General features: G+C 41.0%; 1 protein-coding gene across 3 annotated transcripts in view; it reads left to right on the plus strand.

Annotated features, from left to right (window-relative positions):
• The first annotated feature begins 1,158 nt into the window (after positions 1 to 1,158).
• khdrbs2 (KH domain containing, RNA binding, signal transduction associated 2) overlaps positions 1,159 to 25,178 on the plus strand; it is a 124,305-nt gene continuing 100,285 nt past the window's right edge. For 2 of the 3 annotated variants that reach the window (XR_006083900.1, XM_024430251.2), the window contains exon 1: positions 1,159 to 1,529. Coding sequence is in view for 2 of the 3 variants with exons in the window: in XM_024430251.2 (XP_024286019.1) it covers positions 1,439 to 1,529 (91 nt within the window). In the remaining variant the exon portion in view is untranslated. The remainder of the gene's footprint in view (positions 1,530 to 25,178) is intronic. The other variant, XM_024430243.2, reaches the window with a different exon arrangement.

Consider the following 25,178-nt stretch of genomic DNA (forward strand, 5'->3'; position numbering starts at 1 on the left):
CTGCTCTTGATCATTGTCATGAAGTCACACCCATCTCACTTGCTTTAGAAGTTCAGAACAATTAAGTTTAGGTTATATTGACAAAATAATGATGATTTCTATCAGCCTAATCGAGGTGTAGATTACTGTACATCTCACATTCCAGTGTTCAAACTTGTGAACAAGGTTGCATGAGATTTCTCTGAATGTGACTCCAGTGCAGCCAATGTCAATGCCCGCTTTAGGTATAATGGCAGGAGCATCTTCTGGATGTGACAGCTCTAACGTAGTTCCACCTTCGACATCGCCAAAACAACCGCTATGTGCATGTCAGCTAAAGCGGATCTGATTGAATAGAGCCCTGAGTCATTGTTTTTGATATTGTGACCTTCCATTATAAAGCTTTGTGGATTGAGGCCAATACATTCATATCAGTAGTTTCTTCATTACATTCACCTTTCCTTATTTATATTGTGGATTGTGTTTCTGTGCAACCAATAAAAGCTGTTGATACATATTTCATAAGGGAATATCAAGTCTGAAATTTCAAAGTGGAAATTGCAAACTTTAGAAGCCTTTTTAAGTGTCCTGCATTATAGGAAGGTTATCCTGCAACAGGGTAATCAAATAAAAATCCTACATATGTATAATATATATATAGTTTGATGAATTTATTTATGTTTTGAGAAGACAATTGCATTTTGAAAACACATTTACTGTTTGGCAAAAGGTCTCCTGGACTCTGTTTTGAAAATCGACAACATTGTTCCAATAAATGCTTGTAGGATTGAGGAAAAACTGCAATATCAGGAATGCCTTGAGGTGTTTGATTAGTGTAAGACGTCTCTTGATTTACATACATTCAACCGAATTCCAGACTGGCCATGCAGTTCTCACCTGCCACACGTGTTGTCAAAATATGTATAGTAAAATAAATAGAATACTAATGACAAGACAAGGACACAACACATGTATAGCCTAAGAAATGGCATTTCATTCATATAAAAGAGGTGCATTGTGTTGCCTATCTTCACCCAACTGCTTGCTTCCAAATGAGACATTTTCAGCACCATGGACAGTGGGGGAGGGAGGAACATTTTCGGTGTTGCCTACTACAACATCGTAATATCATAACAGTGTAGAGATTTGTTGTTTGCGAATAGTCTGTCCTGTGATATGGCCAATCATGTTTCAGAGGGGCGGGAATCACCACGCAGTCCCTCTGTAGCTAAGGTGGGTGGTTCTTCAGGAGAGAGTAGCGATTGAGCGCGATTTGGGGAGATGTGTTTATAGCTCTGAATTCCTTTCAATTCTCAGTCAAGAAATTGGAGAGATTCCTTACGGCTTTTCTTGCGGTACCTATAAAGACAATTACCAACTGGAAGAGAGACGCGCATTCGGAAGCTCATCACTTTTGTCGACTCACCTGCACAATCGGTGAACAGGAGAGGCACTTGCCATGGATCAGGAGAAATACTTACCGGAGCTGATGGCCGAAAAAGATACCCTGGACTCCTCGTTTGTTCATGCGATGCGTCTGCTTGCCGAAGGTAACGGGTCATTATGTTGGCTGGTTCTGAATGTCAATTATCAATCAATGTGTTGTAGATGATTTCACGGGTTTTGTCTACTAGTCCATTGTGTTCACAAGCATCAGCCACGCTGCATTTTTGAAGATGAAGGGGTGGATACCTGTACTGATTAGCTCCTGCGTATTTGTTGAGCACAATACTGTAAATAGTGGATTTATCTGTAATAATGAACCAGACTAATGTAACCTAAGGTATGTTAAAATTAATTAGGTAGCCAAGCTATTATAACTTATTTATTCATCGGTGTTGGCAGTGCCACCCGAGAGAGAATACAGGACATTTTACTGGATTTGTAAGGGAGACAGATCGTCAGAGAAACTTTCCCCAAGTTAAATTCAATGTCGACCTCAATTCCGTCTTACTAAATAGTACTATTTTTCCCCGAATATATGACAGCTTGTCACTTCATGTCAGACTATCGTCACAGACGCTCAGATGAAGATAAGACACACACACACACACACACACACACATACGCATGCACACACAAACAATATTTAAATAGAGACTTGACTGTTTGAATGGCAAGTCGGGTTAAGTGTTCTTACACTTTTAGAAAGGGGTGAGGGGTGTGTTCCTACAGAACATTTGACCTTGGTGATTCCTTTATAGTGGGGCTTTGCCATCCTATACATTCCCATCCCCGAGAAGTAGCCTAACTATTGCCCCGAATGGTCCAATCCATAGAAGCAGAGATTTTATGCTTCAGTGGTGCTGATGGGTGACTTTGGCATCAGGAGATCTTCAGGACTGTATTTTACAGAGTGGTTTTGACCTCAGTGAAATATAAAATGTGACGTGTTCCAAAACATTTCACATGTGAAAACATGGTTTTGAATCCTTCACATGTGACATTTCACATTTGCAAACTCATTTTCACATGATTTTACATGTGAAACGTCACAATGCCAAAAATAACAGCAATGGCTAACAGTGTTGTTTCATGTTATCACATCAAGCTAAAAATTGCCTGGAATTAAGTTAATCATCACGCGATTATCTGACAACCCCAACTAAAAAGTAACAGTGCTCAGGGACACTTGACATTAGGACTAGATTTAATCAGATCAAGCACGCGATTGCTGACACCTGCATAGCTGTTGTTTTGGCGGTGTCAGAGGTGTAACTGCGTTAGACCTGTTAAACTGGTGAGCAGCTGCTCGTGTGGTCATTGTCACAAAGCTACACCTGTCCTCCTCGGGTTAGAATTCTAGAACGAGAAAGTGTAGGCTATATAGAAATAATGACACTTAAATTTTAAATCATTAAAGAAAATTAGGATTTCTATCAGCCTAATCGAGATGTAGATTACATGTCACAGTGTTCCAACTTCTAAACAAGGCTGCATGGAATTTCTCTTAGTACAGCTCTGTGCAGCCAATTGCAATGTCTGCTTTAGGTTTCATGCCAGGGAGTCACTTGTGGATTTGACAGCTCTAACCGGCGCCACCAAAACAACCGCTATGTAGGTGTCTGTTAGAGCAGAGCTGATAGAATCTAGCCCGAAATGTGCATAAATGCTCTCGGGATTTGAAATCGAAACCTTTTGGTCCGGAGCGCATTAATGTCTCAGCAATGCCACCAGATGGTTATTTGTTAACAAGAACATATATCCACACACTCTTTAATATGTGTACGGTTGCAGTACAGTGTTGTTCCCTGATGTACAAAAAGGCCAAAGATACACATAAGAGGGACCTCCCAGGTGGCGCAGTGGCTGTGCCACCAGAGATTCTGGTTTCGAGCCCAGGCTCTGTCGCAGCTGGCCACGACCGGGAGGCCCACAGGGCGGTGCACAATTGGGCCAGCGTCATCCGGGTTAGGGAGGGTTTGGCTGGCAGGGATATCCTTGTCTCATCACGCACTAGTGACTCCTGTGGCGGTCCGGGCGCAGTGCACGCTGACACGGTCGCCAGGTGTACGGTGTCTCCTCCGACACATTGGTGCGGCTGGCTTACGGGTTGGATGTGCATTATGTCAAGAAGCAGTGCGGCTTGGTTGGGTTGTTTCGGAGGACGCATGGCTCTCGACCTTCGCCTCTCCCGAGTCCGTACGGGAGTTGCAGCGATGAGACAAGACTGTAACTACCAATTGGGGAGAAAAGGGGGGATACATAAGGTACCTTCAGAGGTACACATAGGAACTCACACGGTACTGGTCAATACATTTTAGGGTACATGTGGGGGCAATCTAGCATAATTTTACAATTTTCTACCCGATGTAGTCAATATAATGCTGCGTTCGTAACCATGTGGAAGGTGGGAATTCACCAATTGTGAATTTGTGAATACCAGTTCAATGCATTCATGTGCTTTGAACTCATTGAGAAATGCCAATTGGCTAATGGCCAACAAGCTGTGTCATCCATTAACTTAAAGTACAGCTATCATGCTTGTAAAGAAAATGTAGAGTTCAAAAACCATATTAATAGATAGCTTTTTAGATATAATGTTTTGTTGTTACATTTAACTGCTGAAAATTGCTGTTATCAAGGTCATTTCCTTAGTAGGTGATCAGCATGTGGAAGAGGTTAGCATGTGGGAGAAGTTCCAACTAGTACTTGGTTACGAACATAGCATTAGGTACACTCATTACTGCGCTTTGAAATGTAGGTGGGGCAATGTGCTGGCAGTGGCTCATTAGCATATTTGGGGGTAAGGTCTAAAATATATTATATTTGTTCCAACAATCAGTGGATGTGTTGAACCAGTTTAAGTGGTTTTATCGTTATGTTGATGAAGTTAAAGCACTTCTTGTGACACTGTTGGTGCTCAAGCGCTGCGCAGTTAAATGGGTACTGTGCATTATCAACAAGTTTAATGGCTGCTGGTTCATAGGAAGTTCATAGTTATAAGTCGGTTATTGTAAAATTCACAGTATCTTATTGTAGCTAATCCATCACTCACTGACTTGACGGTTTGGTAGGTAAGGGAGCATCACAGTTACATGGTGATTAGCAATACATTTAATATCATATGGTTCTTTGGTATCACATGGACTTATGTCAGCCTTTAACAAGGTGGCAGAACTGACAGTGTACAAAATGTATGTTTATGAATACCCTAGAACACATTAACTGGAATGACATTCCCTTTCATGGGAGACCAAAAGATAGGCTGCCAATCAGCAAGTGATGTGCATGTTGTCAGGAGAAATGTCAGTACGTTATTGTGACTTTTACAGTAACTTACTGACAAGATGTTTCCTGTTAACAAATATCAAATTCACAGTAACAAGCTGCCGTTACTGGAAACAGCACAATAGTCTCATTACAGTGCAGTTGATTACTGACAAATTCTCTGACCAAGGAGGTACTCAACTTGCATTGGCATAACCATCAAACCCTTAAACTGATACAACACTTCCACTGATCGTTGACATGCATATTTGACCACGCCCCCAAACATGCTAATGAGACCAAACCAGTACATTGCCCCCACCTTTAATGGAAAGTGCAGTGATGTTCGTACCTTACAGTATATTTAAAATATTGGGTAGAAAAATCTCCCATACCTACAAGGCACCGAACTACCATTTGAGTGTATATGTGTACCTGTGAAGTGTACCTTTGACCTTTTTGTAACCCAGTGTACAACAATGTACCCTAACCATACCCTTATTTTTTGAGAGTGTGTTAATATATGTTCCAAGCAGTAAGGAGGAACCTGGTGGCACTGTAGAAACATCGATGCACTCCTACTCAAGACATTGCAAGTTCAAATCCCCAAAGAATGCCCTTGAGTCCTGATAGTTTTATAATGACGTTATGTTGCTGGGGATAATTGTACAATTATTTACTTGATTCTGGGCAGCTTTTAGCAAAGTGCAGAAATGCAGTCTTACCAATAAGTCTGTGGCCATATCTCTTTCACACTCAAAGATCTGGTGGTGTCGTTTCAATGTAGCAGGAAATTTCAGTTTGCTAGTGACCAAGAGGTTATTAACTCAAATTCAATTTAAGGATGAGTCCCAATTGTGTTTAAAGTACAAGTTGTTATAGTAATTGACAGAAGAATACAGCAGCATACTGTTATTTTAAAGAAATAAACAGCTTCAAGTTGTTGTATACGTTTACTTTATTTTTATTGCAACTTTAGGCAAAGTGCAGAAATGTATTATTGGCAATACATAGCCAATATATAGCCAATCTCCATTATGTCCATAGACCTGGTGCTTCAGCAGGATCTTCAGGAAGCTAGCAACCAAGAGGGAGTTCAAATCCCAAGTGAGGTTTAGTCCCAAATAATCATCATACTGTCCTTTAACATTAACACCTTTTAATGTATTTTCACAGCAACTTGATGAAAACCTCCAGGGGATCATGACACAACATTCTGAGAATATCCTAAAAACATATTTGGGGATGTCCATGGAACAAACATTGAACTAGACAAAACCTGCAGGGGGACCATGATCGTTTAAATTGAATGTATGTCAATTAAATGACATTTGACATCTGGGCTTTCACATGTGCTCAAATGTTGTCACGTGTAATTTCATGTTCTCACATGTTGAAATTTTGCATCCCAGTGGTGTCACATTTATTTCAAATTCATTTAACATGGGATCATGTTATCACATGTGGCCTCACATGTGATCACATGAAATTCATGTGGTCTTACCGTAAGAGTCAGCTTGTTCAGCAATTTAATAAGACAAAAAGAGTTGTAATTCAGAAGCTGACAGCTAGACCTCTAAGCCATGTGTCAATACTGTCTTTAAAAAATGTGTGCCTCCATACCCTTGGTACAAATGTGCTATTGCCTCCACTGCTACCACTACTGTATCAGCAAAAAAAAATCAGCCTCCTGAGGTTGAAGAGGCGCTGTTGCGCCTTCTTCACCACACTGTCTGTGTGTGTGGACCATTTCAGTTTGTCGGTGATATGTACACCGAGGAACTTAAAACTTTCCACCTTTTCCACTGCCGTCCCATCGATGTGGATAGGGGGGTGCTCCCGTTGCTGTTTCTTGAAGTCCACGATCATCTCTTTTGTTTTGATGACATTGAGTGAGAGGTTATTTTCCCGACACCACACTCTGAGGGCCCTCACCTCCTCCCTGTAGGCTGTCTAGTCGTTGTCGGTAATCAAATCGTCTGCAAACTTGATGATTGAGTTGGCCACGCAGTGGTGGGTGAACAGGCAGTACAGGAGAGGGCTGAAAACGCACCCTTGTGGGGCCCCAATGTTGAGGATCAGCGGAGTGGAGATGTTGTTTCCTACCTTCACCACCTGGGGTCGGCCCGTCAGGAAGTCCAGGACCCAGTTGCACAGGGCGGGGTCCACACCAGGACAACGACTCTAAGCACACATACAAGACAACACAGGAGTGGCTTCGGGACAAGTCTCTGAATGTCCTTGAGTGGCCCAGCCAGAGCTCGGACTTGAACCCAATCTAATATCTCTAGAGAGACCTGAAAATAGCTCTTCAGCGATGCTCCCCATCCAACCTGACAGGGCTTGAGAGGATCTGCAGAGAAGAATGGGAGAAACTACCCAAATACAGGTGTTCCAAGCTTGTAGTGTCATACCTAATGAAGACCCAGGGCTGTAAGGAGTTACAACATAGTACTTAGTAAAGGGTTTGAATACCTATGTAAATGTGATATTATTTAAACAATTTTAGAATAAATCTGTAATGTAACAAAATGTGGAAAAAGGGGTCTGAATACATTCTGAAAGCACTGTATAGGTTTTGCTTACATAATGTATGTATCATGAGTATAAGTTCATGTAAATCATTGCATATAAAAATCAGAATAGCCTATCGGGATTTTAAGATTAGACCAGCTATTACTAATGTCTGAAGGGGAGAAAATAGTCCATATGTGTGTAAATTGCTCCTTCCCATTAACTGGTAGAAATAATTAGCAGGTGATAATCTACTGGGTTGATCAGGGTCTCTCTTCCCACATTGCGATTCTGTAAGGAATTCCACAAAGGTTCTTATCAGTCATTTGCATGGAGACACCAGTGAAATTAATTTAATTGGCAGTGGACATTTGTCTTAAGGAGCCACTGCATGTGATAAGAGTGTATCACATCATAAGAGTTTTAAAGGTTTACTCACAGGGATGTAGACATGTAGGGCTATTTGCTGGTGGAGTTGCACAGAGCACCTTAAAGGGCGGTGAGTATTTGTTTTGTTGTGCTTGTCAGGAAGTGGTAAATAGTAGTGTCCTACAGATGAGATGGGAAGTCCCAGAGACAAAAAGCTATTGGTTATCTGCGATGTGAGACTGCCATTCATCTGGACTGATTCTGTATCAATGCTCACCAGTGTTCTTCAGTATAGTTATAGATCTTGTGTGGTGTGCTTCTATCTGTAATGCACTCACCTTGAGAGAGCCAGTGTGCACATTCAATTTCACCTTCTCAGACAAGAGGTAGCCTACCGCTCACTGAAGTGTTTCTATGTGCTTAGCAGATGACATGGGGAATGTGCTTAGCAGAGGACCTGGGGAATGTGCTTAGCAGAGGACCTGGGGAATGTGCTTAGCAGAGGACCTGGGGAATGTGCTTAGCAGAGGACCTGGGGAATGTGCTTAGCAGAGGACCTGGGGAATGTGCTTAGCAGAGGACCTGGGGAATGTGCTTAGCAGAGGACCTGGGGAATGTGCTTAGCAGAGGACCTGGGGAATGTGCTTAGCAGAGGACCTGGGGAATGTGCTTAGCAGAGGACCTGGGGAATGTGCTTAGCAGAGGACCTGGGGAATGTGCTTAGCAGAGGACCTGGGGAATGTGCTTAGCAGAGGACCTGGGGAATGTGCTTATCAGAGGACCTGGGGAATGTGCTTAGCAGAGGACCTGGGGAATGTGCTTATCAGAGGACCTGGGGAATGTGCTTAGCAGAGGACCTGGGGAATGTGCTTAGCAGAGGACCTGGCGAATGTGCTTATCATAGGATCTGGGGAATGTGCTTAGCAGAGGACCTGGGGAATGTGCTTATCAGAGGATCTGGGGAATGTGCTTAGCAGAGGACCTTTGGATGGTGTGATGAGTTATAGTGCATTCAGTGCATTTATAGTGGTTGGCTGGCCTGTGGCATTCAACCCTTTGTGCCCCCATAGATGATGCCAAACATAGTGAACCTCAATTGCTTCAGGTGTATTATAAACTGGGGTGGTTCGAGCCCTGAATGCAGATTGGCTGAAAGCTGTGGTATAAGCAATAAGGCACAAGTGGGTGTGGTATATGGCCAATATACCATGGCTAAGGACTGTTCTTATGCACAACGCAACATGGAGTGCCTGGATAAATCCCTTAGCCGTGCTATATTGGCCATATACCACAAACCCCAGAGGTGCCTTATTGCTAATATAAACTGGTTACAAACGTAATTAGAACAGGAAAAATAAATGTTTTGTCATACCCATGGTATACAGTCTCATATAACATGGGTTTCAGACAATAAGTATTCAGGTACACTATAGGCCACATACCACACCCGCTCGGGCCTTATTGCTTAAATATAGGATAGGAAAGTAATGATATGAATAACACTGTGGTGGTCAAAATTGGAGCTTGCTATGGCTAACAGCATGTGCATTTATATGAATTGATAATTGCAGAGTTAGTTTTCATTATTGCACATTATTGTGTACTGTGCGTAGTACTGCACTATTATATATGTTGGAAGTTATATTCATCATGCTAGAAGATACCGTTCCCTCTACTTTGGTGGTCAATGTGTCAAAGAGGTGGTAAAAGGTATCATGGAATTGATACGTGGAATACACTGAGTGCACCAAACATTAGGAACACCTTTCTAATATTGAGTTGCATTTCCTACCTTTTGCCCTCAGAACAGCCTCAATTTCCGGGGCATGGACTCTACAAAGTGTCGAAAGCGTTCCACGGATTCTGGCCCATGTTGACTTCAATGTTTCCCACAGTTGTATGAAGTTGGCTGGATGTCCTTTGGGTGGTGGACCATTCTTGATACACAAGAGAAACTGTTGAGTGTGAAAAACCCAGAAGCGTTGCAGTTCTTGACACAAACCGGTGCGCCTGGCACCTACTACCAATGTTCCCTCAAATTCTTTCCACCACTGAGCAAATTTCAGGTCTGCTGAGCGCAGACTTGAACATTGTGAAAATCCTGTGCAACTTCAAACGCGCGTTTACTGTTAACACTGAGGCTGTACCCACAAGTTACAGTTTTAAAAGTGACCATGTAGGCTACTGTGGCTATTTGATCATAATGTAGGCCTACCAGAGTGGCCTACCATCAAATACAACTGAGAAAATGCATCCCATAACATTTTAACACATAAATAAATAGCTGTTCTATCATTCAGCCTACAGTAGCAGCCAATGTGTGGTGTTCAATGTAGATCTACATTCCATGAGACTAGAAAAAAACATACAGGGCTTGACATTAAGATGTTTATCCACTTGTCCTTCAGACGAGGAGGTGACTGAAAATGCTGTTGTGTTGTTTGATGCAAGAAACCACTTATATAAAAAGCACTATTATTGTCGTACCAATATTACAAAGAATCATACAAATTATACTACCCTCTGCCTATTGGCTACTTAGCTTGTTCAAACTGCCCCTTTAAGACAAAAAGCTCTTTTACCTGACTTGCTTTTCAAAGATGTTGAGAAATGTATACATTTTGTGCTCTTGTAGGATACAATCACTCCTCAATTACTGACTAAACATTATCTATTACTGGGCAAATAAATTATCTATAACTAACTAGCAAAGATATGAACAAAATGTGCACATGAGGCTACATGCAGCTCTTGCTTTGATCTCAAAACAAGCGCACAACCGCTCATGCTGTAAACACAGTCCAGTTCAAAGTAAATGGCACAGATCCATACATGCCAAGGGCTATGCGGTGTGATTTATGATGGCGAAAAACACGAATCGAACCACATTATTTCTGCCTCATGCACAAATTAAAGTTGTTACTCCTACAAACAGAGAAAGGGAAATATTCCTTGACATTAAAAAATACCCAAGCTGCTAATAATAACAACAACGCAAGCCTATATATACACATTCCTACTCATTCATTACTGCTGCAGTGCTTGTTGTAGTGCTGAGTGGAAATAGGAAGAACACCAATTTTATGGCTTGTTTAAGTATTGAATACAAAGTGTTGACAGTGCTGAGTAAGAACTTAAACATGAACTCATTCATAAAAACAGCAGCTCTTTGACATATTCGTTGACAGTCTCTCTCTAGTCATGGTTTTAAAAGTTTTGAAATCTCACAGTATAAACTTTGCTGTAGCTTTCTTTTATGCCTGCTACGTTACTCCAGACACAGTAATCTGAGCCAACTGATTGGCCAGCGGTAGGCCTATAATGCACTTGATTTGCTTTCAGGGCCCGCCGGGAAGGCAGAGTTTGTACCTTCAGACACATTAAATGTTCAAAATGGCAACAGTTCGCCTTACCGGCGCGCAACCTGAGAAAAACACAATAGGAACACAAGGTTTAATCGTTGGGATATTTACAGAAATGTTTGGCGATTGACTAGGAATGCACTGGAGATCGACCAGTCAATCACGATCGACCAGTTGGTGACCGCTGCTCAAGAAAGTATTTTGTGTTAGTCTTGCCCATTCACCCTCTGAATGGTACACATACGCAATTCATTTCTCAATTGTCTCAAGGCTTTTGTCACATGCGCCGAATACAACAGGTGTAAAACTTACCTTGAAATGCTTACTTACAAGCCCTTAACCAACAATGCAGAGTTAAGAAAATATTTACTAAACTACATGTAGGTGTGGGTAAACTGACTATGCATAAATAATAAACAGCAAGTAGCAGCAGCTTTAAAAAGGGGGGAGGGGAGTCAATGCAAATCGTCCGGGTAGCCATTTGATTAACTGTTCAGCAGTCTTATGGCTTGGGGGTAGACGCTGTTAAGGAGCCTTTTGGACCTAGATGTGGCGCTCCGGTACCGCTTGCCGTGCGATAGAGGAGAGAACAGTCTATGACAGCGGTTGCTGGAGTCTTTGACAAGTTTTTGGGCCTTCCTCTGATACCGCCTGGTATAGAGGTCCTGGATGACAGGAAGCTTGGCCCCCGTCATGTACTGGGCCGTCCGCACTACCCTCTGTAGCGCCTTGCGGTCAGATACCGAGCAGTTGCCATCCCAGGCGGTGATGCAACCAGTCAGGATGCTCTCGATGGTGCAGCTGTAGAACCTTTTGAGGATCTGAGGACCCATGCCAAATCTTTTCAGTGTCCTGAGGGGGAATAGGCATTGTTGTGCCCTCTTCACAGCTGTCTTGGTTTGTTTGGACCATGATAGTTTGTTGGTGATGTGGACACCAAGGAACTTGAAGCTCCAGTACAGCCCTGTCGATGAGAATGAGGGTGTGCTCGGTCCTCCTTTTCCTGTAGTCCACAATCATCTCCTTTGTCTTGATCACATCAAGGGAGAGGTTTGTGTCCTAGCACCACACTGCCAGGTCTCTGACCTCCTCCCTATTGGCTGTCTCATCGTTGTCAGTGAATAGGTCTAATACCGTTGTGTCGTCTGCAAACTTAATGATGGTGTTGATGTCGTGCTTGGCCACGCAGTCATGGGTGAACAGGGAGTACAGGAGGGGACTAAACACGCACCCCTGAGGGGCCCCCGTGTTGAGGATCAGCATGGCATATGTGTTGTTGCTTACCCTTACCACCTGGGGGTGGCCCATCAGGAAGTCCAGGATCCAGTTGCAGAGGTAGGTGTTTCTTCCCAGGGTCCTTAGCTTAGTGATGAGCTTTGAGGGCACTATGGTGTTGAACGCTGAGCTGTAGTCAATGAAGAGCATTCTCACATAGGTGTTCCTTTTGTCCAGGTGGGAAAGGGCAGTGTGGAGTGCAACAGAGATTGTGTCATCTGTGAATCTGTTGGGGTGGGATGTGAATTGGAATGGGTCTAGGGTTTCTGGGATGATGGTGTTGATGTGAACCATGACCAGCCTTTCAAAGCACTTCATTACTACAGACATGAGTGCTACGAGTCGTTAGTCATTTGGGCAGGTTACCTTGGCGTTCTGGGCACAGGCACTATGGTGGTCTGCTTGAAACATGTAGGTATTACAGACTCGGTCAGGGACAGGTTGAAAATGTCAGTGAAGCCACTTGCCAGTTGGTCATTGCATGCTATGAGTACACGTCCTGATAATCCGTCTGGCCTTGTGAATGGTGACCTGTTTAAAGGTCTTATTCACATCGTCTACAGAGAGCTTCATCACACAGTTGTCCAGAACAGCTGGTGCTCTCATCCATGCTTCACTGTTTCTTGCCTTGAAGCACACATATAAGTTATTTAGCTTGTCTGGTAGGCTCAGGTCACTGGCCAACTCACGGCTGGGCTTCCCTTTGTAGTCTGTAATAGTTTGCAAGCCCTATCACATCTGACGAGCCTCAGAGCCGGAGTAGTAGGATTCAATCTTAGTCCTGTATTGAATCTTTGCCTGTTTAATGGCTCGTTGGAGGGCATTGCGGGCTTTCTTATAAAAGTCTGGGTTTAGAGTCCTACTCCTTTAAGGCATCAGCTCTACCCTTTAGATCATTGCGGATGTTGCCATTAATCCATGACTTCTGATTGGGGTATGTACGTACAGTCTTCTTTTTATTGGCTGTGTCTCAATCCATAACATCCCCCTATGTTGGCCTTCCGCATCTGTGGTGGAAGATGGCCGAGCTACAGCGGTGTTTGTTAGACCATGAAACAGCTCGAAAATGGGTCTTCTCATGAAAACCTGTGTAGCGTCCGAACGGCTTGGCCTACTAATGTGACGACTTTATGGAAAGGTGAGAAAATGATGGTGTTCTCCGTTTTGCGCTACAACCCCCATACGTGTCATGGGACTCGTTTGAACGTAACCCATACAAATTAATGGATATATGGAGGTAGTTTTGTGCCAACAAAAATAAGGGGTTAAATGTGTAAAAAAATATATATAGATATAGGACAGACACTTAAAAACCTTAATCCTTATGATTTATTTTTTGACTGTCTTTCCTGACAATTATGAATATGTTTTTCAATGCATTGCTATGGGCTATAGTAGTAAGTAATTTAAGCCAAATTCAATATTTTATCAAATTATATTTTTTCAATATACCTAAAGGAGTCCTAAAATTCAAAATCAAGTAGCTAAATTGTGACCTTCTTAAAACAATTCCATGTTAGCTTAATAGAACCCCCCCCAACAGCTTAGACTTTTAGAGGTTAACCTGTCTCCTGCCCTTCATCTACACTAATTGAAGTGGATTTAGCAAGTGACATCAATAAGGGATCATAGCTTTCACCTGGATTCACCTGATCAGTCTATGTCATGGAAAGAGCAGGTGTTCTTAATATTTTGTACACTCACTGTAGTACGGTACATAGGTCTAACTACAGTATAACGAAGGCCTTATATTAACTACCACCATGAGTCAGGATCATTGTAAAATATGTCATTATAAACAATTTGATCTTTCATGTCTCATGACGTCACAGCTGTTGAGGTTTGATTCTAATAGTGTGTTATAATGGCAGAGAGAAATAGAGAACTGCACATTCAGAAAAAAACAGAGAGCGCTCTGAAGGTGATGGATATTGTTGCTAATTTTGGATGTTCATTCCTCAGGATTAGGCATATTAGCCAAAGATCATTGGCATGCTGTCATTTGAGTGTAAGTAATCAGCGTTTCTAGAAGACTATTATATTATTGCAGGGGAAATGAAGGAGCAGTTTACCAGAAGCCAGTAATTACAGGACAACATTTGCATCAGCTGAGGCATTAGCTGAATAATATGCTGTAATATTATCCCCAGTCATAGTGATACCCAAGGAATTGTCAATAAAAATCTTTAATGCACACATCATCTTTACATTAACAAACAAAGACGCATAATGGGTTTAAACATAGACTCATGTCCTTGTACTAATATTCTGTATTTTGTTAAAGGTCCAATGCAGCCATTTTTATCTCAATAGCAAATCATTTCCGGGCAACAATTAAGAAAAATAAACTACATTTCTTAGCGAAGAGCAACTTCTCAAGCAAGAATTCTCCTAGAATTGTCTGGGAGTGGTCTGAGTGGGGAGGGGAAAACTGAAAACCATCTGTTATTGGCAAAGAGCTTTGGAATAATAGATGGTGTTCTCTCTCCCGACAGAGATCATTGCATCTGCATTTTTCATGCTGTTGTCCCTCAGATTATTTGTAAACATTCGTCTTTTTGCTTTGTATGCGTTAGCATACCAATTGTATTAAAAACACATATTTTTATATGCATTATTCAGACACTGAACTTCAGTAGCCTCCCTCTCCTCACCTAATTAGTTGGGTGTGCGAGTTCAAGTGAGCCTAGTATGTGTGGTCTCATTGAAATAGAGTAGGCTGCCTGCATGGGTGGAGAATCACGTAGCAGTGAACTTACATACGAAATTAATTGAAATATGATTAGACTGTAGTTTACAACAGTGTTTGTAAATAAATGTTGATAATGGAAAGAAGTGGAGGGTGCTGAACCAACGTGAGTCGAGGTGCAATCAAAACATTTAATCATCATTGAAAAGGCACAACGTGCACATAGGTTAGACTACTATGGTGAGCGTTGCACCTTTTCATTTTCAATAAGTATTGATTAACCAATTATTTGTCTCTGCCTGCAATTCGTCCTCCTAAAAGGTAGGCCACAGCCTATATGTAAAACGTAACAAGTGTCGCTGTCATAATTCTTACTGCTTCAATTTCTGTAGCCATACGTGCGAGATCAGGTGCACGTGTGGTCTCAATTAAATAGTCATTTATAGCCTATGCATGGACGGAGAAGCATGGGGAAGTTATTTTTCCAAGGAATTGTACTTCCTAAATGTGATTAGGCTATGATGTACTACATAAAATATTGATCACCCATATTTCTCTATCTGAACAACATAGCTGAGACCATGACTGGTAAGTGAGCTACGTCACGCCTGAAATAAGATTGCGGGACTGCTGTTGGGTTCTGGGACCAGTTCTAGCGTGTGGGAGTTAGACAGCCAGCGGGTGCTGCCGGGTGTGAAAAGCTGTGGGTGTGGGCAAGTGGGAGCGGGATGAAGAAATCAGTCCCATGCAGACCTCTAGTTTGGAATTTTCTTTCTTATTGGTTGATTAACGAATTTCCCGCCCGCTGATGTCACCAGGCAGGCCAAAACTCCATCCCACCAAAACAGGCTGAAATTTCAGGCAGTCTTTTCAAACAGCTCTTATACTAAAAGGGCATTATCCTAATTTTCACAATTTCACAGTATTTTTCCAACCACATAGTGTGAATACATAAAAAACACAGGAACATCACATTGTTGACTGTACTGAGCCTTTAAATGTAGCCTATATGTGCTGTGAAGGTTAATCACTAATGCTCCAGCGATACATTCCAGTCATTTTGTAATGCAGCATATTTTAACAATCCATACAGAATAATGATCATGTTTTGGCCAAATTCACTTTCAGGTCCATGATTGCACATAATGAATCAGTAATAGCATTACAGTCACTCCCCCAAAAAACAGAGCAAAAAATGTGGTTGGTAACTTTCAGCAAACATGTTCAAAACCCAGGCAGGTCACCTGTGATACAAGTCAGTATTTGATGTCCATCCATGTCTGAGGACATTGTGAGATTACATGGAACCTGGCCACTATGGGCAACTGTTACCTTCAAGTAGGTTTAGGTTTTGCAAGGAGGTTGTGGACAGGTTTGTCTCTACCTCTGGTTCCAAAGATTGCATGTTCAAATCCATCAATAGAAAGTTGTTTTTTATATTTTGGTTTTAAGCATATCCCAAACCTTTACCTTAACCATTCTGAGTTAATGCCTAACCTTAAGAATTCTGGGTTAATGCCTGGTCGTCTAATTCTGATGTGAGACTGTGAGATCTAATTCTCAAAATCATGTTTGAATCCCTAAGTGGCATTGAATCCAGAGTGTGGATGGAGTAAACAGCATTGAACCCCACTATCTTAGTCAAACTTGTTTTCCTTACATTAAGTGTAACTAAATGTAATCGAAATGTAATCTACGTAATCCCCAAAAGTAATGGTTTATTATTAGAGGGCCATAAACAATAACTAGTAATACTCCAAAAAAGGTTAAAATCTCATCTTTCTGGTAGAACTAGTTATAAATTGCTGAGGTCTAGTCACTTTTGAGGACACAAGCTCAAGTACACAGTACAAATATGATGAAAATATTCAATATTTGATATGATGTATTTCCTATTCAACAAAGCTGTATGAATCAAGCTTGAAATTACTTCTATATTTTCTAAATGTATAAAACAACTAACTTTAATATTTCAGCTTCCTTATAACTGTAAAATACATATTTGTATATTTTAGTGTTAGAGAAAATGCGCAGATTTTCAAAAGGTCTCTCTTGAACAAAACGTCTGCCTCCGTTGCTGTGAACGTCTCACAGAACTCTAGCTTGGCTTCCTGAACTCGTTAGGACAAACAGAAAGTGTTTTTTGTTTAAAAGTTATTATTATTTTAGATTACTGGCTATAAATCGTTACAATGTAAGGATTCCAGGCATATACGTGGTTAGTGGCTGTGACATATAGGTTCAGCCAGGAGTTGATGGACAGATGGAAGAGCGAATGAAACGATAGGAGGGCCATCCCAGCTTCAAGTGGTGTCAGATTTCATATCTTGCGTTACACAGGCAGAAAAATACATATTCCTGTGTCCACGAGAATCAGCACTACCACTCAATTCAAGCCAATTCGATCTATGGTGTCCACATAAGGATTTATAAGCAAAATGATTGGTCGGAACTGATACCAAAACCACGCAGGTTTTAGTATCAAAACTTTACATTTAAATGATCTACATAATTGTCGAAATGACCATGACAAGCTTTTCTCATCTTAATCTTTTTGTGTCTTTGTTCTCTGTCTCAATCCCATACTCATACTGCATAGTCCTTATGTAGAGCAAAGACTTCAAAGATATTAACTGTTCATACTACACAGTAGAATCTAGATCTCAGAGGAGCACTACACAGTATGATCCAGATCACAACGAGAGCTGGGCTTAGTGTTGTCAGAGCAGAATGTTCCCTATGATCATGTACAGGGATGTGTAATCCTGTTGAACCGGAGACCTAATTCTCCCCTGGGGTCTATGTCAGGCTCCAGTCAAACACTCCAGGGGAACTCAAGTGGCTCTGCTGTACTCTGCTCTGCCTGCCGTGGCTCATGAGTTTCATTTTCAACTATAGGTTATATTTTCTCAAGAGATGAAAATGAGATGAATATGAATCGTCAGTAGTTATAGTATCTAAAAGTGCATGTCTCATGATATTCGCATTTGCCCGACCACAAATACCCGCCTCTCTAAAAACACACCCAAAAACACACCTAAACCAGAGGAGGCTGGTGGGAGGGGCTATGGGAGGATGGGCTCATTGTAATGGCTGGAATGAAATCAATGGAACGGTATCAAACACATCAAACATATTGAAACCACATGTTTGATTCCGTTCCATTAATTCCATTCCAGTCATTACAATGATACCCATTCACCAAAAACTCCCCCCACCAGCCTCCAGTGTCCCAGACATACACAGCCATCCCTGTTGTCTTAAGATGTCGTGATATGTTGAGACATAATTGAGACATCTTGTGACATTTTGAGACATAAATAATTGAAGATGAAATCATGGTGAGGATTGGGTATGGACTCCCTTTCTTTCCAGTTTCTCTTTGGCACTAGAGAGAGACCTTGAGTCACACATAATGTACCTGTAAGCAGGTAAACAATGCTAAAAGGTTATATTTAGACTAGAGCATCCGTCCATTGTGATTTCTCCCTCAAATAAATTCAAGGTGTACAATCTCCGACCCAACTGGGAATTGGAAATTTGACTATTCGTTGTTTAGCCTGCAGATATGGACATGGTAGTCAGCCTTACACCATGTTCCCTATTATCTGTTCTGTTAAAAAAGGTAATATTTTCCTGTGGAGAATACGTTTGGCCTTTACTTTGAACATAAAAAAGTATTTTACATTGATTCAACCCAGTAAATGATCTTCATGGATTGATTGTTTAGAAATGGCACACGTTTAAGGGCATTTCAGTTGGCTGCTTTTATTTTAATCTTGCGTATTTGGCCAACCACGTATCGAGCCAGGTCATTCACTCAAAACCCTGTTATCTGACTGTTATCCGGTCTTCGGTAAGGTTACTCGTCACACAAGTGTAGTTTATCGAACCACCTCCGCTACACTTCCATACCTGAAAATATAGTATCTGAGTAGATATGGTCCATTGACGCATGTCTCATGTTGCACATAGTGTTGCACCTATTGACGTGTATAGCTTATTGTTGAGAGGAAATTATTTTTTCTTCAGAGCTGAATATTGGAGGTGATAGATGTTTCTGTTGCTTTCTCTTCTGCTTCATGATAATGGTTGTACCAGATATTAATCAGGCCAGGAAGACAGCTCTTAGGATGTGGTCCTGCGCTGTTAAATAAATTATTCAGCCGTTATGTTAGAAGCGGCACATTGAAATCACACAGGAAATATGATCAATGATGATGACAAACTCCCTGGATGTCTATCCTACAGAAAGCAAAGAACATTATGATTGATTCACTGTTTCTTTTGTTATAAAATACATGTACTGTATGATAGGAATGTATGGGAGGTAAATTAGATAATACTGCCTCTCTAATTGTTCAGAACAGTGATACTTAGACCAAGATCCCCAAGCCAACCATAATTCCTGAAATAATTCAATACATTGATTATGCCTCAAAGGCTATCTTTATCATGCAGTCATACAGTAGAGTTGTCTATCCATAATGGCAGCATGTCAGTCTTCGTCTGTGGCTGTTGCTGTGTTTTTAGTCAATTTTTCGTAAGTCAAATGTACTTTTTTATTGTGCCTCTATCTAACCCAAACTTTTAAAATGTGTAGAGGGCAGGAATATATTTTATACATTGAAATGCTAAGGCCGATACATTACAAAGTATGGTGGGAAATGATTTAGGGGCTATCAATGTTTTGATCCCTTGTTGAAACACTCCTCCCAAAACCAATGTGCCTGTTCAATGTGTAAACTGATGTTTTTAAACTGTGGTGCTCTCTGTTTTATGTTGTAAATGTTTGAAACTTTGTGTGCTCCATTTCTGTCCAGGTGTCTCTTGCAAAATATACTTTTATCTCAATGAGACTAACCGTGTAAAATAAAGGTAAAATACATATATTTTTTAAAGATGTAGAACATTTTATATGATCAAAATGTGAAAAGTAAATTCACAGCAAATGAATTAGTAGGTGGAGGAGGGGTTTGAGGATAATTTTAAAATGGTGTTTGCTGAAAGCAGTGACTGAGTGTTCAGACTGCACAATTGAGATAATTATGAATTTTGAGAGATTCTTGATCCTCTGGTAAACTAATAAACAGGAGACAACAATTCCCATTGTAATTGTCCTCTCAAAAACAATGAGAAACATAAAGTTTGAACAATCTAACTATTGTGCATCAAGGTTTGGGTTAACAAGTGCTTAAGAGTGAATATCCAACTCATGGAGCTAATTGCGATGCAGATTAGATGATTTGTCATCAACAGCTCCCTTTGCCAAATTTATGCAAGGCTGTTTAATACGCCCAGATCACAGCTGTAAGGGTCGTTTTTGAATTGCGGTGGAATTTGCATCACTTGCCTTTGCAACCATGAAAAACACTTTAAAATGACAAATACTGTAGTTACACGTCATACATGTTTTTGTTTATATGGAACTTTTATTAAATGATCAAACGTATTGAAAGTCCTTTATTCTGCAAAACGTTATGTATGGTTTAAGGATCTTAGATTTGAGCATCTGTGGCCTTCATTTAAGAATATCCTCAATTACCTAAAATGTGTCATTGTTATTTCAGTCATTGGTGTTACCACTACTGGTGGCACAATGTTATCATAATAGTAAAAATGATTTAAAGTCATTAAGCTGCCAGTTGATTTATGTATCTACCCAAATACATTTGAAATAAAAAGACAAATGAAATCATTTTTCCAAAATGCCATGCTAAAATGCCACCGCAATTCAAGAAGGAACCATAGATCATGTTGTCCTAATGAATAACATAATTAATTGCCACAAATGGTGTTGATGAAACACTTGAATAATGTGTTGATGAAACACCGGTATATCCCCCTCGTGGAGCTAATTGCGATGCAGATTAGATTGTTTAATAATAATATATGGGATTTAGCAGACACTTTTATCCAAAGCTACTTGCAGTCATGCGTACATGCATTTTTTTCATATGGTTGGCCCTGGGAATTGAAGCCACAATCCTGGTGTTCCAAGTGCCATGCTCTACCAACTGAGCCATACAGGACCACACAGGTTTTTGTCACCAAAAGCTCCTTTTGCCAAATTTATGCAAGACTGTTTCATGCACCTTGAATGGAATCGCAGCCGTAGATAATCGTGTCCTAATGGTACTGAATATCTACCCCATTCAATATACACTGTAATTATATGGCAATATTTTAAGTTGACAATAGTTCTAATAGTACCATTTCTGATATATCACAAAGGCATTCTTTGATGTTCCTGCGATGGTCAAATCAGGATTATGCCTCTACTGCCATTCATTCCAATGAGATTGTTTTGCATTTCTCCCTGCACGATATGGCTGCCATTTACACCCCATTCTGGAACTTTGAGGGTTTATGACATAGCCCTTCTAGTAATTTAATAGGATCTCTATGGTCAAAACTAAGTACATTCTAGAACTCTGTCAGTCTCTATTCCGACTTAATTCATGTCTGTCAGATTCCAGCTTTTCCTTGATAGCTCAAGGACATGTGCTGGCATCTTTCTACCAACGCACTTGAAGATTCACTGGATCTCTTTTTGACAGAGACAGACAGACGGACGGACGGACGGACGGACGGACGGACGGACGGACGGACGGACGGACGGACGGACGGACGGACGGACGGACGGACAGACAGACAGACAGACAGACAGACAGACAGACAGACAGACAGACAGACAGACAGACAGACAGACAGACAGATTCAGTAATGTGCATGAATATGTAGCACCATAATAAGAAATTACCTCCAATAGGTAGGAGAGATCCAAGGAAGATATAACACTTTAATATGCAACCCAGTGGAACATAGTAAGGTGAACTCTAACTCTCCCTGTCATCTGGAATATATTAGATTATACATATTCATGACTGGGGAAAGAGACGCTTTGATACACTCACACACATGCCAAATGAACATAGTTAGGATCCTTCAAGCGAGAACAACTGTCAAACACACTATAGGCATCCCTTAAATTGTTCGACTGTTTACGGCATAGTGTGCCCAACTGTTAAAACCAGTTACGGCTAGGGGTTCCGCTAGCGGAACGTTTCAACAACATCCGGGTGAAATTGCAGAGCGTGAAATTAAAAAAATTATATTTGAAACATTTAACTTTCATACAATCACAAGTGCAATAGATCAAATTAAAGCTTAACTTCTTGTTAATCAATCCACTGTGTCAGATTTCAAAAAGGCTTTACGGCAAAAGCAAACCATGCGATTATCTGAGGACAGCATCCCATTATACAAACACATGACAATCATATTTCATCCCGCCAGGCACGACACAAAACTCAGAAATAACGATATAATTCATGCCGTACCTTTGAAGAGCTTCTTCTGTTGGCCCTCCAATATGTCCCATAAACATCCTGGTGGTCCTTTTGTTCGATAAATTCCGCCGTTATATCTCCAAAATGTCCATTTATTTGGCGCGTTTGATTCACAAAAACACCGGTTCCAACTCGCCCAACATGACTACAGATTATCTAATAAGTTACCTGTAAACTTTGTTCAAACATTTCAAACAACTTTCCTAATCCAACTTTAGGTATTTTAAAATGTAAATAATCAATCAAATTTAAGACGGGATAAACTGTGTTCAATAGCGGATAAAATGAAAGTGGAGCGAGCACCAGGTCACGCGCCCCAAACAAAACAGTCCACTTGTCTATACACCCAGAAAGGAAAGGGCTACTTCTTCATTTATCAAAGGAAAAACATCAACCAATTTCAAAATACTGTTGACATCTAGTGGAAGCCATGGGAACTGTAACCAGATGCCTCAGAAATCTAGATTCACATAGAAAACCAATTGAAAACAGTCAGCTCAAAAAATGTGTTTCCTGGATGGTTTGTCCTCGTGGTTTCGCCTGCAAAATATGTTCTGTTATACTCACAGACATCATTTTAACAGTTTTAGAAACTCTAGAGTGTTTTCTATCCAAATCTACCAATATATATGCATATCCTAGCTTCTGGGCCTGAGTAGCAGGCAGTTTACTTTGGGCACGCTTTTCTTCCGGATGTGAAAATACCGCCCCCTAGCCAGAAGAGGTTTTAAGTACTTGTTTCTAAAGCACTACCCTCAGCAGGGATGTAACAACCTGGATGCATCCGATTTGCTGCTGACGCTTTTGGACTTAACAGAGCAACGCTCGATCTTAACCCCTCCTCCACATTTACTGGATTGGTTGAACAGTGCAGAAGAGAACCTCCCCCAACAGTTTTTTTCTTCTCGTCAGGACCAGAAAGAAAGAAATACTGCTGTCAACCCAGAGACATTTTCACATTTGACATGTAATAATGTAGGCAATTTAGCAGACGCTTTTATCCAAAGTGACTTACAGTCGAGCATGCATACATTTTTCACGTATTGGTGGGCCCGGGGATTCAAACCCACTGGCCTGTCATTGCAAGAGCCATGCTATGTAGATGCTACTTATTAACTTGTTTTTTTTACAGACATAACAGTGCAAGGCTTATTAGTGACAGTAACAGTTTGCTGCCTCCACATTGTGCTTTAAAAATAGAAGGCCATTACTGTTCATTCAGAACGTATCCATGTTAGGTTTGCACAATATATTAAATAACTTTCAGTATTTCAATGGTTGTTGGTAACATTGTTTTCTATAGAACCAATATGACAAGAGGATGGATGTCCTTGTGTTTATTGTTGTGAAATTTAATGGCTCATATTCAATGGTTTTCAAAATCTGCAGCTCATAGGCAGTTAAAATCTGTATTTTTTTCAAGAGAATAACTAATCAATCCTTTCCAAATGTTGTATTCACAAAGGGCCTTCTTGCTCGTACCATCTCAGCTGTCTCTTTTAGATATTTAAAAAGTTAGATATCTGTGTGAGACCTGCCTGCATGCGGCCTGAGGTCATCTGCCTACTTTACTACATCCCCTGGAGAAGGCAGGTGTCACCAAGCCAGCCAGAGCATATGGAATCAGCAGATGTTAGGGATTAAAGGGTACATAGTGGCTAGTGTCAGCAGGTGTTGGAGAGTATGAGTAAGAATTCTGATTTCACTTAGCAGTGGGTTGCTCCTTTCAGAGTCAGAAAGGTTGGTGAGCAGGACGAGGAGATCACAATTCTCCATGTTCAACGCTTCTCAGTTTGGCCTCTGTAAGTGTGTGTACGTGGAGAGGAGGTGATTAAGTTAAAAGTGTTTTTCTCGGTACCTCAGCATAATTTCATTTTTGTTAAAATGATCTTATGTGAATCCCTGGCACAATAAAATTGTCACAGTGTTTAGAAATAATTCTATGCATAAGTATCACTCCAAAGTAGGAAAGCTCTCTAAACCCTATTCAGTTTGGTACATAAAGGCAGTTTAAAATTGTGCTGTTTGCTACAGCCTCAACACTCCTATAACCAGACACTAGCTTTGCTGAACCAAATTCACAACATCATGGCATTTTCAAAGCGGCACACACTGGAAATGTCTCATTAGGAGCTCAGTTGAGCTCCTTTACGTGAGACTGTTGAAACAAGTGAGTTTATGGGAACAAGACAGCACTGGCAGTGTGTTCCAATCCAAAGAATCGCCCTAGCACATGTGATACAATCAAACAGATTCTGTCATGTTGGAAAGAGCCATGTAGTTCAATCTGATGAAAACCTCTCTGAATCAACCACATTACTGGGACTGTCCTGTCAGTCTGGGAAATGCACAATCAGCAATGTCTGATAAATGCATTCGACTGAAACCTAAGTATTACCGACATTAAATCCACTCTGAATTTAGATCCTGGTACCTTGACATAAGCAACATCAGTGTTTTTCTGAGGGCATTGATGACTGTAAAGGATAAAGGACTGATGCAAAATTGAGGAATAATTAAGCCAAGATGTTTAATATGCAGGAAAGACATCAAGGAAACCCAACTACAGTAGCTGGAAACATAAATCAGACCATAATGAGTTGATTACTTTACAGCCAGACTCTTGAAATGCCATGTGGTTCCTTCTTCACACAGGGAACTGCATAGCCTGAACCGGAGCCAACATTCCAGACTTTGTAAGCTTGGCTTTCTTTGTGGAGACACAATGTACAGTTCTCCCCAAAATATCATTACACACACTAACAGTTAGGGCCACAAGCGGTGCATTTCAATCAAACGCGATTTGCAGCATTTATGGTGTGTCGTTCCCAATGGTTAAACAAAATTACATTTTGGCTACACAACTCGGTACAGTAGATTCCCCTCACAGGTGCTTCTACTTTGTGTGTGTTCTGTGGACACAGGTAG

Source organism: Oncorhynchus tshawytscha, linkage group LG01 (assembly GCF_018296145.1).
Source record: "Oncorhynchus tshawytscha isolate Ot180627B linkage group LG01, Otsh_v2.0, whole genome shotgun sequence".
Taxonomy (NCBI): domain Eukaryota; kingdom Metazoa; phylum Chordata; class Actinopteri; order Salmoniformes; family Salmonidae; genus Oncorhynchus; species Oncorhynchus tshawytscha.